A 19,611-nucleotide genomic window follows, 5' to 3' on the forward strand; every position below is an offset into this window, starting at 1 on the left:
GAGTGCTTGTCTCCTATGTATACAGACCTTAAAGCATTCACTGTGGACATTCAGACAGATCTTTTGTGGGTCATTTATAGTCCTTATGATGTGGTATTTCTCCGCATCACAAAGGAGACACCGTTTTGCGGCTGGTGAGTATGCTGGTCTTCTCTCTATATTCTTCCATTTAGTGATGAATGGTGTTCCGCTGTTTTTTAATTGCTATACTTGGGCAGCTAATGCTGTCTTTATTCTTGATCTTGCCCTAAAGGAACTGTTATGCATGTAAAATCTTTGCTTAAAATCCCTTGTCATACCGATGTATACTTCTGGTATATCACTAGCCTGATGCGTGAGTGTCGCTTCATATATGAGGGATTTTACTCTGCACTGTCCCTCTGGTGGGCAATCGTCCTTGAATCTGCAAGAGCAGTTTTGAAACAGACGTTTTTCTGACCTTCTCTACAGTTTTAAATAAATAAATATCAAGCTCTTATATTGAACATTTTTCTTTGTAATTGAGCACTTTGATGGAATTCTTTCTCAAAAACAGTGAACATATATATATATATATATATATATATATATATATATATATATATATGTATATATATATATATATATATATATATATATATATTATATGGAAAAATGCGCGCATGAAAAGTAATATTCTTAAGATTTTATTAAACCTGGAAAAGTAAAGGACAAGAAATTCAACCTGGAAAAGTAAAGAACAAGATATTCTAGTAAAGTAAAAAATAAGAATTTTTTAGACTTAAAATATTGCAGCTAAAAATAAAATTTGAATATTGATAAATATTTTATTTATTATTTGCATATGTTGTTGTTTATTGTTGAGTAAGAAAGGGTGTCAGTCGCTGGATTGAACTTATTTCCCCCCTATTATTTGCATATATTTATGTAGTGAAAATTGTTTGAATAAAATTAATTCATTAGTTAGTTAGTTAGTTAGTAGATGGAATTAATAATTTTATAATTTACATAAAAATTAATAATTTTATTATATCATAATTAGGATCATTTAATTCTTTATCAATATTCAAATTTTATTTTTAGCTGCAATATTTTAAGTCTAAAAAATTCTTATTTTTTACTTTACTAGAATATCTTGTTCTTTACTTTTCCAGGTTGAATTTCTTGTCCTTTACTTTTCCAGGTTTAATAAAATCTTAAGAATATTACTTTCCATGCGCGCATTTTTCCATATAATCCATGATTTTTCCAGGCATTGCTATTGTATTAATATATAAATTTATAATATTTATTAATGATTGTCAAAAAAAAAAAGCTCTCAAACACACATTTATGCAATATTTATCATTCAATCACAGTAGTTCCGAGCCAGGGTCTCTACCGAGACTGCGGTTCATGAATTCGTGATCTGTATAGAGCGTAAACTAACAAAAAAGAAGATGGCACTCGGTGTCTTTTTAGATATCGTTGGAGCTTTTGACAACATACCTTTCAGTAGTATGTTCAAGTCGCTACGAGAACTCAATGTGCCACCAGTACTCATCCGATGGATTGAGTATATGGTGAGGCACAGAACAGTTCAAGTAGAACTACTGAGGGCAACTGTTAAAAGGGAAGTAGTTAAATGAAACCCCCAAAGTGGGATTTTATCACCTTTACCATGGAACTGTATGCTGAATCCTCTTTTAAATGAGTTTAAAAATAGGAATATTTATGCCCAGGCTGCTGCTGATGACATCGCAGTGCTGGTCGCGGGTTCATTGGTCAGACGCATTGCCAAAATGGGACTAGATTTTTCATCAAATGTGATAACGAAAAATTTGAGTTCATTCAAAGAATATGTATATCATAGAATTCACTAATATTTTTAATCGATAAATTCACCATTTTTTGCTATAAAATCATAAGGAGAGTTAAAAAAAAAAAGAAGTTATTTAAAAAAGAAGTTCGGTTTTTTAATTATAAAAAAAAACGATACACGGGATTGAATCTAAAATCTTTCCACAAACCCCCGGTACTCTAACCGTTACGCTAACATGTCATATTGGCAAAATCGCAGTAAAAAATATTTATATACAAAATAAGTTATGCAAAATAAAAAAAAGCGTTAGTCACTTATGTACTTACTCTCCTGTTTGTGAACCCACATATTTTGTTGTAACTTTTTTTCTACTGAACCAATTTTCGAAATTTATTTTCAAAATGTAGCTAATGAGGTGTTCTATCCAACTGTATAACCTGTTTGAAATTTGGTTGCGAACGGAATTAGTGGTGGGGGTTTGAATGTGTCTCGATTCATTCAATTTCGGACTTAAGCATATATTCAACCACTACCGTAGTTGAATGATATATATATATATATATATATATATATATATATATATATATATATATATATATATATATATATATATATATATAATTTGACTATTGGAAAAAAGTTGGGTGCTTCTACACTATCAGAACGAAATTTCGGAAATCGTAATACTTAATTTTACGTGAAAATAATGGTATCTACGCATTCCTCGTATTTTTAAGATGATTATGTCCAAAAAATTACGAAAATCGATAAGGTAGAAAAATATTTATTAAAGAAAATAAAAAAATAGAATTTGAAGAAAACAATCGTATTTGCTTCAAAAGGAGAATTCAAAAGGGGGGTAATGTTTCGTTTCGATTTATTTTATAAAAACAAGATGGCTGCAATTTTTCACCTGCTAACACGGTTATTTTTTTTTTTAAATAATTCAATAATATTCAGGTAAACTAAACTGCATAATTTGAAAGCCAACATTGTAATTTATTAGAAGTGACAAAAAAAATCAGTAAAAATCATAGTTTTTTTTTAAAACTGAAAAACTCCATTTATCGACTACAAAATTTCATTCTAATAGTGTAGAAGCGTCAAAAGTTGTAAAAAAAACCCCCAAAAAACAAAAACATAAACAAAAAAAAAAACAAACAAAAAAACTAAAAAACAAAAATCAAAAACCAAAAACACTATAATAAAAACAGAAGGGATTTTTCAGAGCCATCACCGGTCAGCTTATATGCCCGCGGAAATTATTTGTCAACAAATAATCTTGAATTTAACCTATTTATTTTAATATATACAAAAGAATGGAGGATAGCACCTTCGATTTAATTATTTTATTTAATCTAACGGAGTCAACAACTAGGGACGCAATAGCTTCCTCAAGTTTGTTTTTCGTGTTCAAGTTCCATAATCAACTCATAGCTTAAAGTCAGATTGTTTGAAGGTAAGTAACGGCATCGGTGTACGGTGTACATGTTAGCAAATGTAATTTTAAACTAAAGAAACATTAGACTCAGCCTTTATGGCAATCAAAGGATAGTAGTGAATAGAATTTTTCTTATTTACTTAATCTAATATCTTTTAATTTATTTTACTTAACACGATGAATTAAATTATGGACTTTGTTTAAGCTCTGAATGTTTTGGTTTACTTCCGTTTTCTAGTGCTTCACGATGAATACTCTGAATAAGTCTTTTCTGATTCAATATGCAAATCTTTAAATAAGCAAACCAACTCGGCATTTTTCAGATTTTATTTTTCAACTGGTAAACATTAATCAGAGGGTATTTTTTCAGGACTTTCACTTGAAATAGAACGGTCAGCAGAAAATGAAAGTAAACAAAGAGATTGTGAGAATTTTGAATTGGTTAACTTGCCGAGGGTAGGTCGGTGGGAAAGAAAGGAGTGCTAGTAGCTGTGACCAACACGGCCGGTGGTGGTCCGTTAATCAAAGAACCTGAGTGAGAGTGCCTATTCCTTCCTTACAACTTAATAAACATTTCAGTCACGCGTGAATCTCGTTGACTGAGAGTTGGAGTAGATAAAAAGGGGTGGCCACTCTGCTCTACTGTTGTTGTAGTAGTTGTTGCTGTCTTTTAGACAAATTACACTTCGACCATCGTTACCCATTTGTTACTTTTACAAGGAAAGACTGCTTGTAAGCAACGTCGACATTTCGTTGCAAGACTTAAACCGTCTTTTCTCCCCCCCCCTACTCGTCGGTATGCAAATTCCGACAAGATGTAAAGCGTGAATAAGGCCGAATTATGAAAAAGTACATTTGAAATCATTGTATTTTGGGGCTCAGAATAACGATAAAAAGGCTGCTTGTTTACAATACAATCGACGGATCGATTTTTTTTTTTAATATGTTGTTAAGTAAAAACAATATTGCATACTTTAGGTACCGACGCGCGCTACAGTTTTAACCTCCTCTATATGTAACACAATGTAACTGTAATTTAATTCAATATTATCATCCTTTTTTACCATTTAAAAGAATAAGCTTCAAATAAACTAATAATTTAAAAAAAAAATTACAGCATACAAAAATAATGAAAATGCGAGACAAAAATCGTGTTTACATTACCGACGCTTTAAAACAGTGTTCCTATGTAGTGACGTTTCTTAAGCCGTAGACACACCCATGTTTTAAAAATGTCACAAAAATAAAATAATAGTCATATTTTCCTGAGATTTTCGATATTTATTCATTATTAAATAAACTTACGTAATAAAAGTAGGTTTCGTTAAATATATTAAAGGAAATATATATATTTTCAGGTGTTCTACCCCCTCCCCATATTTCATGTTACGAAAGCTAAAATAAATAAATAAATAAATAAATAAATGTAGGTCGATAAAAATGTCATTTTTTAAAGATCAAATAATTAAAAAATAGTTACATTTATATATTGTAACACTAGGTGTGTCAGAAACTTTGTGAAAAATATTGAATAATTCGACCCCCTGTCTTTCCAAGCTTACAACTACTCGAAAAATGTAATTCAAACCATAAATTTTTGTTTCAATTAAAGGAGCAAAGACCAAGGTTTCATTAAAAAAAAACAAAACAAAAAAAAAACAAAAACAAAAAAACAACAACAATGTGATAAAAAAAAAAGGTTTTAAACTTCCGACTTTACAGGTAAATTTCTAAAAACCACTGTTTATTTGTTTTAAATTTGAATATATTATTTATTGATCTTTTATCTTCAATTTGTGATATATAAAACATTGGTGAGTAAATTAATTATTTACTTTTTAATAGACATTTCAAAATGGGGGAGGCGTGAATTAATTCGACCCTCTGTCTTCCCAAGCTTATAACTACTCGAAAAATGTAATTCAAACCCTAATTTTTTTTTCAATTAAAGGAGCAAGGTTTCATTAAAAAAAAACAAAAAAAAAACAAAAAAACAAACAACGTGGTTAAAAAAAAGTGTTAAACTTCGGACTTTACAGGTAAATTTCTAAAAAACACTACTTTTTTGTTTTAAATTTGAATATATTATTTATTGATCTTTTATCTTCAATTTGTGATATATAAAACTTTGGTGAGTAAATTAATTATTTACTTTTTAATAGACATTTCAAAATGGGGGGGCGTGAATTAAAAAAAAACGTTTGTCTAAAATATTATATTCGGTTTATTGGAAAGAGCATAAGATTTCACATTGACCCTGAAAATATCGTAAAAATAGAATCAATAGAAAAATTTTGATAGATTTTCAAAGTTTAAAAATTGAAAAATACTGAACTCATAAAATTTAATTAATTTCATGACTGTTTAAAAAAAAAAAATTCTATTACATTTTATACAACTTTAATAGTTTATTTTGGAAATATAATCCATAAAGAAAATAAACAACCCACTTTTAAAAGAGAAATTACAAGTTTTTTATATTTTATTTGCAGTTTCATGTTAGGGGTGTCAAAAATTCCTACAAAAATTCTGGTACACCTATTGTAACACATGCCATAAAAACGAGGATAGATAAAAGCAAACAAAGTGATATAAAAAGAAATTAAGGAAAAGAACAAATATTTGCCACACATTTTACAAGGGTAAAAATAAAAGGAGACACAAGGGTTCGAACACAATGGAATACAAGAAAGAACGAACATGAACGCCAGTGATAAAGTTTCAAAGTTAATTTTATTATAAAAATTTAAACTATGGTAGGAGGGGAATGAGGTTAAGTAAAAATTAAAAAAAAACAAATTACGAGGGTGTGTATCTATCGATACAAAAAAAAACATCAATACAAACAAAACAATGGCAATGTGAACTCACCAACTTAATATATGAGGGAGGTATGTAGAGAGAGAGGACTCACAGTTTTTACTTTTTTTCTTTTTTTTTTCTTTTGTTTCAGGCGGTTGGTTAAAATAAATGTCTTCAATATCCGCCTCTTCGTTAGTCCATAATTCGAAAACATATTTGTAAATTTTGCCATTCTCGTGTCATTTAATGGTCGGCATTATCTCTTTTTGTTTCAATTATTCTTTGCTTTATGTCATTTTGGTGTGCCATGTGCCTCGTGTTCGTAGAGTTGACATCCTATATTTCGGTGATGTCGGTTCGTTCTTCTTTCTCTGTCATTGTGGAGTGGAAATTTTTCCACATCTGCCCTATTTGGTGGATCAGCTGAGTGTGTCTTATCAAAATGTCTCTTTCTCCCTCTCCCCCTCTCTCTTCTCCCTACTTTTCTTATCCTTCTCTTTTTTTCTTTGTTTGCTTAGTAACTAAGAGGGGTCAGAAAGCGTATCGCTGACCATGTGACCCAGTCAACTCGTTCTCATCTGCTGAACGTTTATCTCACCTCTCTCTTATAGTTTCTCTTTCTCCTATACTCTCTTTCTCTCTCTCTCTCTCTCTCTCTCTCTCTCTCTCTCTCTCTGGCCTATACTCTCCCTTTTTCTTCCATGTTCATTTTGCCTTGGTGACAAAAATAAAAAAAACAACAAAAAATGATACATTTTTCGTTGACTTAAAAATTTGGAAATTTTCTTTAAATACGTAATCCAATTTAAGGATTATGTAACAATATATAAAGAAAATCCCGTTTTTTTTTAACACCTTAAAATTGTAAATAAAATTGGACATAAAATCAATATTACTATGTTAAAACAAAAAACAACAGTTTTTCTTGATAATTTTTTCTCAGTAATATAATTATTTGAATTACAAAAAACAAAAAAAAACATAATTCTAAAAAATAATTATTTTTAAAACGCTTTAAATGATATTAAATTCAAATATTATGTGAAGTTTAAACAAAGATTTTTTTTAATAACAGGTTTTCAATAATAAAAAAATATATAATAGAATATAGGATTCTTGAGATAATAAAAATTGCAAATGCCAATTCGGCCTAAGAAAATTCGTTTTGATTTTATTATTTAAATTGATAGAGGGTGATGATTATTTTTCTGCGCACTTTTCTAAAAAAGTATGGAGGCCTGTAGCAACATTATATTTAAATACATAAGTGTCAACAGAAGATGGTAAAATTAGTTTATTTTATTATCTCTCATCTGTGTAGTTCGTTTATAAAAATCTATTTGTTTTACAAAAGGTAAACCTTATATTGTTTTTATCCATAACAAAAAATAAAAACAGAAAAAACGTTACTTCCATTAACCATTTTAGTGCTAATGCCCATCCGTAGAAATTGACATAAACACACGAAATGATAACATTGCTCGTAATGTGTACAATGCTGATGTTTTGCACAATGCCGTGGACGTCCTTAGCATAGTTTGAAAAAAAAAATGTCAATATAATTTCCTGTAACGTCTTGGCTAAAGTATTAATTAACTGCAGTGTATTATTTAACTGCTACATTGTTTTTCCTTTATTTTAAAAAAAAGATTTTTTTACTTTAGGGTGGCAAATAGTCATATTAAGGGAGATAACTTATCTCAACTCATTTTAGATTTCGTTTTCAGTAGTTAATTTTAATTTTTTTTTTTTTTTTTTTACAAAACTAACAATTCTATTTTGGCAAAGATCGTTTTTCTTTATCGCCCATTTTTCTTTTCGGTTACCTTTTTGTTAATTTCTATAATTACGAAGTACAAATGCATTGTGAATGTTTTTGGTTTTAACTTAACAATTTCCATAGTGATTACTTTTAGGGGCATAATGTTTTCTTTCTCTTTATGATTTGAAAAGACTTGTCCCTGTAATCTATGCTTGGAGGCCTGGCTTTGCCCTCTGCTCATTTAAACATCAACAGAAATGGTTACAAAAGTAATCATGCATCCATCAGTTTATCTATCCAAGGGAAACTGGTGAATGAGCATGAGCTCCCACATGACTTGTATAGCCTCTACAGGCAACATTTTTACTTTTTAGAGAAAAGATGTGAAAAGAAAAGCTAATGCAAAAACTTAAGAACTGCATAAAAGTTAAAAAAATAAAATTCGTGAAAAACAAAAAAAAAAACCCAGTGAAACTGTAAACAAATGCGAAATAAAAAAAACAAAAACAGCAAAAAAGTAACTTGCATATTCTGCACAAATGCAAAAAATAAAAAGTTGGCCAACATTATTCCTTCCCACCTCTCACAAAAATATGCATTATGTTTAAGATATGGGTGAACATTTTACCTTAAATTTATGTAGTTAAGTGATCCCTCACTCACAAATCTAAAATATTGGTTCATAAAAAGACACACAAAAAAGCATTCGCTAGCAACATAATAGGTAAATGTACACAAAAAATAGTCTATAAAAATTCAGAAATTGTCAGATACAAAAAATATACAAAATATATTAAAATACTACAAAAATATTTTTTCTTTGGCAGTAAATAGATAACATTTTCTTTACTTACATTTCAAAACAAGTACACATTTTGTTTTGTAAATGAAAATCAATTAAAACAAATCTAAAAATAAGTAGAAAAAACACAGAAAAATGGAAAAACTCTTTAAAAAAATCAATTGTTTAACGGAAATTAAGTAGATCAATAAAATTCGCTAAAAGCTTTTAAGAATTTGAAATTTATTGTTAATTACTGGAAGGCCACCCGGCATTGCCCAGTGATAAGATATGCTTAAATATATTTTAATGTATGCAGATTTCATAATTATTCTCATAGAGCCAATAATCTATTTATTATTATATTGTGTTCAATATATATTACTTCTCCCACTCGCATGTCCCAATTGTAAAATACACTTAAATATATTCATATTCAGTACTCTCCAACTCTTTCCGTAATATTTGCAAATAAATTTGCATTATCACAACAGCTTCTTGCCATTGATTTCTCGTTGGCAGTGGGATTGGTCTTTACTAGAATTTGAGTGACAATAAGCCTCCCCAAGCCCCCAGTTCTCTTCGTAATTATACAGTGGAAGTCTGGTCAGTGCTCACTCCTCGATCTTTCCTTCCTCCTTGACTACTTGGCTATTTGGTCTCACTCTTTTGGGGGGGATATGATGCGCTAATGAGGTTATTGATTATTATATTGTACCCAATATAAAGCAGTGATTTCAAAAGTTAAAAAAATAACTTGAGTACCATCAGCTAGAATCGAAACCAAAACATATAACATTCCAGCTTTAATGGTTAAGTTTGAAAAGCTTTCTAGAAATGATTTCATGACGTTAAAATTTGAGACGTGACAAATTTAGTTTTAATATAATAATATAGCTTGATTCATGTCAGAATATAATCTTTAATTTAAATTTTTTATTTATTTTTGTGCTTCTTGATCATGACCTAGGTATATGATTTTCTGAAATTTACATGATGAGGACAAAACATGTTTGCTATTGATTCATATCAAAATATAATCTTTAATTGAAGCTAAACACTTACCCTAAATAAATGATGGTTGAGAATACTGGAATTCGGATTGAGATCTGAAAATACTCTTGACGCAATAACTCTAAAGATTTAACATTCAATATGTTTTTTATTAATCCAGTAACTTCATTATTTACGTTGGTTTTTATGCAAATCAATAAGTGTTTCCTTAATCTGCAGATAAAACATTTTTCAGTGAAGGATAAAATGGATACATTTAATTAACTATAGTAAGAACGATGAAATTCATTCACATTTACAACTAAAAAAGTAATTTTCAAAAGTGGACAAATCAGCATTATCTTAAGAAATTTGGAAGCATTTAAAATGTCGACTAGTAAGTTTTGTATCATAATTCTCATGTCTACCTATTACAATATTTTATATAATCTCGTATGAAACATTTGCATAAATCAAATTTCTAATTATCAAAAATAATGTTATTTCCCTTTCAGATGAGAAATCTGTATGATGTTTAAGATCATATTTTTTATTAATCTATTTAATATGTAATGTGATATTTATTTCCTTTCTTGAAATCCAGATAAAACACTTTATAGTAGAGATAAATGGATTTGTCTATTTAACTGTAGCAGGGCCATTAATAATCTTCAACCCACCAGCATTTTCTAAAAACAATCATTTAAAAATAGTAGAAAAAACATACTGAAAAGAAGATGTATTATTGTGAATATTTAATAATAATCTAACAACTTCATTATTTAAGTTGGTTTTAATGCCAGTCAATAACTCCTATATGACATTTTGTTCAATATTATTTCCTTAATTTGCAGATAAAAGACTTTTTGGTAAAACAATGAAATTCATTCACATTTACAACTGAGAAATAGTAATCTTTTACAGTGGATAACATTTTATAAAAGTTCTCATTAAAAATACTCTAATCTAGCAACTCCATTATTGATTTAATCTAATTTCAGTTATTTCTATAATGTGATATTTATTTAATTATTTTTTCTTTGTTCACAGATTAATATTGGAAAAGAAAACGATTCTTCTAATTAACTGTAACAGAAACATTAATATTTATACTCGCTTACTACTGACAAATAGCAATCTTAACAAGTGGACAAGTTAGAATTTTTTAAAAGTTGTCATAAAATACTCATGGAAACACATGATGAAGATAAGACGTTTTCTTGTAAAGCATGTCCCTTTACATGTACATACAGTTCGGCTTTACAAAGACATGTTCGAACACACACAGGAGAAAAACCATATCCATGTGAAGTATGTGGTTCTGCATTTTCACAGAAGCATCATCTAAAGAAACATATGCGAACACACACTGGAGAAAAACCCTATGCATGTGAAACATGTGGGTCTACATTTTCAAGCAGCTCAGGCTTAAAAACACACATGCGGACACATACTGAAGAGAAACCATATTTCTGTGAAGTATGTGGTTATGCTTTCTCACAGAATCCTCACCTAAAAAAACACATGCGAACACACACTGGTGAAAAGCCATATTCGTGCATAGAATGTGGTTCAGCGTTTTCGAACAGTTCTGCTCTAAAAATCCACATGCAAAATCACAGTGGAGAAAAACCATATCCTTGTGAAGAATGTGAGGCAAAATTTTCAATGGCTTCTAGCTTAAAAAGCCACATGAGAACCCATACTGGGGAAAAACCCTTTACCTGTCAAGTATGCGAGCGTGCATTTTCAGCATCTTCTACATTAAAGAAACACATGCGAATACACACGAATGAAAAACCATATCCTTGTAAAATATGTGGGAGAGAATTTTCACGTTGTTCTATACTGAAAAGCCATATGCGAACTCACACTGGAGAAAAACCATATTATTGTGAAACTTGTGGGCTTTCGTTTTCAGAAAACGCCAACCTAAGGCAACACATGCGGGTACACAGTGGAGAAAAGCCCTATTCTTGTGAAGTGTGTAAGGCAGAATTCTCACACAGTTCTACTTTAAAAAGTCACATACGCGTACACACTGGAGAAAAACCTTATACTTGCCAAATCTGTGGGTCTTCATTTGCACAGCATCCTCATTTAAAGAAACATATGAGAATACATACTGGAGAACGACCGTATTTGTGTGTAACCTGTGGGTCTGCATTTTATAGCAGTTCTGATTTGAAGAAACACATGCAAACACATACTGGTTACATGGGGGAGTCAGTCCAAAACAAAGACTTTGACTTTCACAGGCTACACTCACTGGAAACTGAATAAAATCTTATATACACAGCATTTTAAGGTTCGTACATCAACAGCCTCTGACTCAAATATCTTGAACTGCAAGACTTTAAAATTCTCTCCTAGGTCACTGCTTCCATGACTGTACTAATGTGTAACATTAACAAACATCTATCTGCCCAACTCCCTACATAGTATCTGTGTAAATCTGGTTCAAATTGTAGCACCTTACGACTTAGTGACACTGTGCCCTGTTTGGAGTAAAAAACAGTATAAAACCCCAGTTACCTCAATCTGTTGCTAGCAGCTACATGTAGTTAGTATACGTTCGTTTATCATTATACTATCCACTCTGATTATGCAATTCCTACAGCTGTGTACCTAGAAAACTGCGTCATTAAATCTGACATATTGATATGTGACAATGAGAGAGAAGTAACTTTCATAAAATTTAGTGCCCTCACTGAAACTGAAAGGGAAAAAGATGACGAAATATCAGATGTCCAGAGACTATCTCCAATGAACAACTGTGGGACAAAACCAACCAAACCCCAATGGAGATAGAGATCAAAAACGAAAATGGAACTGGATTGGCCACACCTTGAATGGAACCCACAAGGCAAGCGTAAAATTGGTCGCCCAAGGCAGACATGGAAAAGAAGCATTGAGGCTGAGACCAGGGCTGCTGGAATGGTATGGGCTGAACTGAAGAGGACCAGCCAGAACCGAGTTCATTGGACAAGCGTTGTTGTGGCCCTATGTTCCCCAAGGGATCAAGAGGCCTAAACTATGAAAAGAAACTGGAATCTTAGAAAGATCTCCATTATTTCAGTAATTATAGGAGCAACCATACCCATGAAAAAGAATTTAAAAAATTACTTGGCAAATATACCCGGTGAACCAAGTGCAAGAGAGATCCGAACAATTACACTTTAAGTGACTGATGGAATCAATTGTTAGAAACAATTGCACTTAAATGGACGGTTAGAATCTTAAAAAAAGATTTTTCAGTAAGAATATATGAGATAGCAGGTGAATGTTTGGTATTCAGTTATTTGCCCTATCCCCCCCCAAAAAAAAAGATATACTAAAGAGTGCACTTTTTAATCATGTTATTTCAAGATTTTCCACCAGATCAGAGGAGTTCTGTTCTGAAAATTCAACAGGACAAAGAAAAAGCCACACAGAAGATGACTTATAACATTGCTAAAAGAGCAATTGGGGAGAATAAAAGTAATATGCTTACTCAATCTAGGAGAAATAAAGAGAATTTTAAAGGAACTGTTGGATATCTATTCTTCTTTTAAATAAATCAAGTGTTAGCTATATGATGGGACTACCTTGCTTTCTGAAAACATATTAAAATAAAATGAAAAAAAAAATGATATAAAAAGAAACTAGAATCTTGGGAAGATCTCCATCATTCCAGTAAGTATAAGAGCTACCTTTCAGATATATCCGGTGAACCAAGTGCAAGAAAGTTCCAAGTAAAGGCAGTGTATGTGTGGCATCTAGTATGAACGCCTCACTACGAGCAAAAACATGAAAATAGAGAGAACAAAACCTTATTCTTGAAAAGTATTATGTCGGTCTTTGCTGAATTCTCATAAGAAAACCACGGATACACCTTCTAGATAAAACAATTTTGTATACAGATATGTATTTTCAATTTTTTACAATTAAAATTTTAATTTACAAAACATGTTGAGGAAAAACCATGTGAAATATATGGCTTAGGACATTTTATAAACACATCCAAATACTTAATATAAGACCCCTGTCAAATTGTAGATTATTTTTTAATAGTTTAAACTTTAAAACACAACTTATTCTAGTTTTACTATGTGGATTAGTGTATTCTTTGATGTAAAGGGCATATCTGGACACTCTTGAAAGCGAAACTATGCTTCAATATTTTTAAATGATAATTAAAAAACGTTGGTGCTTATTTAGAATTACACTTATTTAAAAACAAAAATACAGAAAAATCTTTATGATGTACATACTCGTCTAAGAATGAAGATGTCACATTCTAAAAATAACGTAAATTGATCAAGTAGTTTTTTAAGAAAATGAAATTTTTTGATGAGCTGAATGGAAGAATTGCTGAGCGCTATATTTGTTTAAGATACGGATAACTCACAAGGGCAGACAACTGAAATCGACTATTTTTTTTATTTAGAACTAATTTAGCTGATGTTGAAGTATTTCTCCTAACAAATACCCTGGATATCTTAGCACTAAGTGAGACTAACCTACACTCCTCCATCCCCTCTAACTAGTTAACATGCCTGGCTATCTCCCACTCTGCCATAAGGACTCTGACAGACATATGCATGGACTTGGAGTCTACATTCGTAACACCCTCCCCTTGACTAGAGAAACAAACCTAGAATCGGACGATCAAGCCTTTATGTGCTTTAGACTAAACATACAACACAACATTAGCTACTTTTCTTTTCTCTACCGCTCTCCCTCAACCCAGGACTGCACCATAATAAACAAAGTCTCTGACAGCATAGACACAACACTCTCCCTCTACACTAGCGCACAAGTACATGTATTTGGTGACTTTAATGCCCACCACTAAAACTGGTTTGGATTCTCTACTTACACAGATGCAGCGGGCAGCACAACACATAGCTTCGCTATATCTCACTCCCTATTACAAATGGTTACGTTTCCAACCCATTTCCCTGACCAGCAAGAACAACATGCATCACTTCTAGATCTGTTTCTGACCACAGTTCACGATGATTGTATAACAAATGCTGACAGCCCACTCCGGAACGCTGATCATGCAGTGATAATGGTCGAAATCGCCCTAAACTCTAGACCCAAAACTGAAGAGCCAGTGCTCAAAACAACGAGATATTATAAAAAGGCTGAGTGGGAAGCTATCAGTGGACTAATCAGAGATGCCCCATGGGGAAATATTTTTTCTCTCCCTGCTGAACAGTGTGTAAACGAGACCACTGACTCGTTCAAAACTGCAATCGAAGCACATGTTCCCATGCGGAAATTTTATAGGAAGCCCTACTCTCCCCAATGGTTTACTTCTACTTGCGCAACTGCCATTTCTCAAAGGCAGCATGCATACTGCAGATTTAACCGACATAAGTCCAGTTCAAACAGACAGAAGTATCTAGAAGCTAGAAGTAACGTTATGAAAGAAATAGTGACAGCTAAGAAAGAATTTACTAAAACCACTAAAAAACGCATCGAAGCACAAAAATTAGGAACTTGTGACTTCTGGAAAATCTACAACAGTGTAGTAAATAATGGGCAATCAACAATTCCCCCATTAACCAACAATCACGAGGTTGTTTGCTCAGCAACTGACAAGGCTAATATGCTTGTTAGTTGGTTTGTCTCAAACTCCACACTGGACCCTTCCAACCACCCCCTGCCTGACTTTCCCTTGTGGACAGACGCCACGCTAGACGATCTAAAAATCACCCCTGCTCAGGTGCATGCTATCATAAAAAAACATGACATTTCAAAAGCATGTGGACCTGATCTCATCCTAGCTGTGCTAATAAAAAAGTGCTCAACCGAAGTAGCTCCAGTTCTCTCTAAACTCTACAACAAATGCTTTAATGAATCTTGCTTTCCAGGCTGTTGAAAAACGGCTTCTGTGGTACCAGTATTTAAGAATTTTGGCGAAAGAACTGACCCATCAGATTATCGCCCCATTAGCCTCCTCCCACTTTTCGCCAAAATATTTGAGACCATAATTAACGATGCTCTAGTCCATCACCTTACAGATGCTAAACTTCTGACTGACAAACAATATGGATTTAGACAGGCCTGTTTCACAGCAGACATCCTCACTGTAATCTCTGAACGTATATACCATTCACTGGACAAAGCAGGGGAGGGCAGAGCGGTAGCTCTAGATATATCTAAGGCTTTTGACAGGGTATGGCATGAAGGTCTCCTCAGGAAAATTAGATCATACGGTATCACTGGTAGAATACTTAACATAATTAAATCCTTCTTAGATAAGAGAAAAATCCAGGTTATCCTCGACGGTCGTACATCTAAACAATATGATATAAATGCGGGAGTGTCTCAGGAATCTATCCTTGGACCTCTATTGTTCCTAATATTCATTAATGACCTCCCTGACAAAATTGCCTCTGAGATGGGTATATATGCTGATGACACCACACTCTATAACAGGCATGACAGGAAAACAAATGAACACATATCTAAAGAAATGGCCAAAAACGCTAGAGGATGACCTCCAATCTGTAGTGGAATGGGGACAAAAATGGATGGTCACATTCAATGCTGCCAAGACTAAACTTGTTTCCTTCAATAATTACAAGAAACCTTCTCTGCCACCAATAGCAATGGCCAGTGACTCTTTATCTGAGAGTACATCTTTCAAATTGCTTGGCCTAACATTCACAGGAAACATGAGTTGGAACAATTACATTGAAAGCATTGCGAGGGCCACTGCGAAGAAGGTAGGCTCTCTCTACCGTGCTAGAAAACTACTAACACCCGAAAGTATCCTGTACCTCTATAAGGCCCTATTCGCCCATGTATGGAGTATTGCTGTCACATTTGGGCTGGTGCATCTGCTACTAGTCTCTCGCTCCTAGACAAGGTTCAAAAGAGAGTCGCCAATCTGATAGGCACTGAACTGTCATCTAAGCTTCAGCCTCTGTCCCATCGATGAAATGTTGCATCCCTCTGCTTGTCCTACAAGTATTTTAATAGTGAATGCTCTGGCGAACTGCAGACACTTGTGCCCCCATGACGTAGACACCCTCGACAAACCCAACAGGCAGCTAAATTCCACCCCCACACAGTAGAGATCCCTAGATGTAAAAGATCTTTCTACTCCAGTAGTTTCTTCCCCAGAACCGCTAGACTCTGGAATCCCATTCCAGGTCCCTGCTTCCTCAACTGTACTGACATGCAGCAGTTCAAGTGTAATGTGAACCGACATCTTGCTGCCCAAATCCCAACATAGTACCCCAGTAGCTGTTGCCCCTGATAGCCCCCTACACCAAAGTGGCAATGTGGCTTGTTTGGAGTGAAAATGTAATAAAAAAAAGTTGTTTCTTATTAACCTCTCCAGAAGTAAGAGATCATCAATGGCTGCTAAAAATATTGAATCGCTAAATATCGTTAAATTTGATTTTAAAAAAATAAAAATGATTAATTTACATGATTCTTTAGAATATAATATTTTCTTTCTTTTTTAAATAAGTGTATTTCTATATATGCCCTTAAACTATATCAGAATATACACTAGATAAAAATCAAATGTTTTTGAAGCAAAAGTAAAATTACTGGTCATACATATTTTGAATAAGAGTAAATAGGTATAATAGGTGATTACTGAGTGTGGTCATTTTTTGGCTTTATTCTCTTTTACATTTTAGATAGTATTGGGATATGCCTCAACAGACACATGAAAATATCCATTCAACTTGATTTTATTTCAGGTTCAATGGTACATTGTTTAACTTGTAATTAATTACAGAAGACAAATTTAGCACATAGAAAACCTTTTCATTTACCTGTTTTAGTGACTAAAGAGTGTTTTATGTAAATGTTTTTATGTAAAAACATCCTTGAAGATGCAAATATCAGTTACACTTTGTGTGTGTGACATCATTGATTCTGTATCGTTCATACCAATGGAAGTTTTATATTCAAGATTCTTTATACATAAAAAGTTTTGCATTCAATACAATTTATATAAGTGAAAGCAAGTGTAATATTTTATTTTTGTATTAAACTTCACATAAAAATTGGTGAGACAACTCTGCATGTTGCTATCTTGTCCAAACCTCTTTTCATTCCAGTCGTATTGGAGTCCAAATTGCCTTCCAGAGGCTACAATTTTAGCATGTTGTCACAACGAACATGTTTTTATTTCCACATCTGGACTGTGGTTATACATTTGAAGAATTTATTTGTGGAACAAAAAAGATTATATTTGTAATGTTGAGATGTTAATTCTTTCGGTATTTTGCTTGCTTTTTCACAGACCTGTTCAAAACTACTCTGATACTATCAACGTCTCATCCCCCCAAGTGTTAGGAAGTAAAAAAAAAATATATGAAAAAGAGGAAATAAGTTTATCAGCTGAACAATCGAGAAGAAGTTGTTCACCAAGATACACAAAGCTGAATAGGATTGTTATTAAAGGTGTGGCAGTCATTTGGGACAATGTTTAAAGTTAGTTACAGGAAGTTTTAAGAGTTTCAATGGATTTTGCGACAGTTTAAAACAGTTAATGGTAGTTTATGGACAGTTTTGAGTTTGCGACGGTTGATGATAGTTGCAGTGGAGGACAGTTGCCAGTTGAACACAGTGGAATGGTGTAACACACACACACCCAGAGCACAACTGATATTTACAGAATGTGTCAGAGTTTGCATTTTGATTTATTTTTTATACTTGTGAACTCCTGCACATCCTCTAGGCAACTGCTAAGGTGAGCGATGACAGCATGGCCAGAAAAGAAGATGAAGGAAAAGACCAGGGAAATGTTAGAGTCTGGATTTGTTGTCGAGTCAGGAGCACATGTGGTATCACAACTACTCTAAATTAAAAACAAGAATTTAAAATTTCTATTGCTGCATAGCCAAGTTAATTTGCAAATGTTGTTTGACTTATTGCACATTGAAATGTCCAATTGTTGCTGCAGCATTTAATTATCTTTTCAGATGAAATATATCTGACTTCGTTTTCAACCATTTTGATGGAATCTCCAAACAAAAAAATTGACAAAAATGAAATTTAAATGTAACAGTTGAAATGAAACGGATTTTTCTAACGAGTTTTGTAGCCTTTAAATTGGGCTAATTTCATGGTTTACTTCTGTAAGACTATTAAGAAAATATAAGTAACTCACTTTTTGTTTATCCACACAGTGATTTACATTAAACGTTATATATTTGGAAAATTTTATGTAAAATAAACTCTGTTTTGTGCTTTAAGAAATAAGATCATTTATTTCTTAATTCTATTCACCCAAGCTTTCTTTTGTTTTCTTATTGAAGGTGAAAATTTCATTAATTTTATCTAAAAAAAATTCCGACATTTTGCACATATTTTCATTGTGCATATTTCAAAATTAGAAATTTATATATGAATATGTTCTTAATTTTTCCTATACAAATTCGTTTTATGTTTTTTCAAATAAGTCCGCTCTCTTACATTAAACATAGTTCCTATAGATTATCATATATATATAAACGAGCAATAAGCAACTAATACAATTTTGTCTGTAAGAAATCAGGTCACAAATTATAGCCATTCATTTGTTTATCAAGCTAACCACCTGTAGCATGAACGGCTTTTCATGAAGCTAACAACTTCATTGCAAATCTTCGAGTTTAGCTACAAGCATTCCATCCCGACTATGTGCTTGTCAATCAATAAGCTCAGTAGATGAAAGCAGAAGCAGCGGCAGCAGGACCTAAAGAACCCTTGTCAGGGTTAACTACCACAAACTAATAATACAATTCAAACATCCCTTTTCAGGACTAACTTTCAACAAACTACCAGAATGTGATACACACTCCACTCTCTACTGCTGTCTGCTTCCTGGGACACCACCTCATAGCCTGCCTCTCCAGTTCCTACACCTGATTTGATTCCAACTTACTTGCAGCGACTCCAACGGCTCTAGCTCTCTCTTGCAGTTTCCCGCAACTCCAGATTACTGTTGTACCTGCAGTCTCCAGCTCATTCCAGCAACTTTCAGCGATCTCCAGTGACTCACTCAATTCAGCAACTCTACTAACGTCCAACTACCCATTCCAGTGCCCTCT

At 32.7% G+C, this 19,611-nt stretch overlaps 1 protein-coding gene across 1 annotated transcript; it reads left to right on the plus strand.

Annotated features, from left to right (window-relative positions):
• Positions 1-2,970: 2,970 nt before the first annotated feature.
• Positions 2,971-18,796, plus strand: LOC145269997 (uncharacterized). The gene is made up of 2 exons (XM_080125648.1): positions 2,971-3,239; positions 10,610-18,796. Exon 2 carries the CDS (start codon positions 14,478-14,480, stop codon positions 15,429-15,431), a length of 954 nt encoding a protein of 317 aa, XP_079981774.1. The 5' UTR covers positions 2,971-3,239; positions 10,610-14,477; the 3' UTR covers positions 15,432-18,796.
• The last annotated feature ends 815 nt before the right edge of the window (positions 18,797-19,611 follow it).

Source organism: Euprymna scolopes, chromosome 4 (assembly GCF_053919585.1).
Source record: "Euprymna scolopes isolate OS-2025 chromosome 4, ASM5391958v1, whole genome shotgun sequence".
Lineage (NCBI taxonomy): Eukaryota > Metazoa > Mollusca > Cephalopoda > Sepiida > Sepiolidae > Euprymna > Euprymna scolopes.

Bases quoted from the DNA above. Each gene is read 5' to 3' on its own strand.
- LOC145269997 (XM_080125648.1), top strand. From the start codon at position 14,478: ATGGTTACGTTTCCAACCCATTTCCCTGACCAGCAAGAACAACATGCA.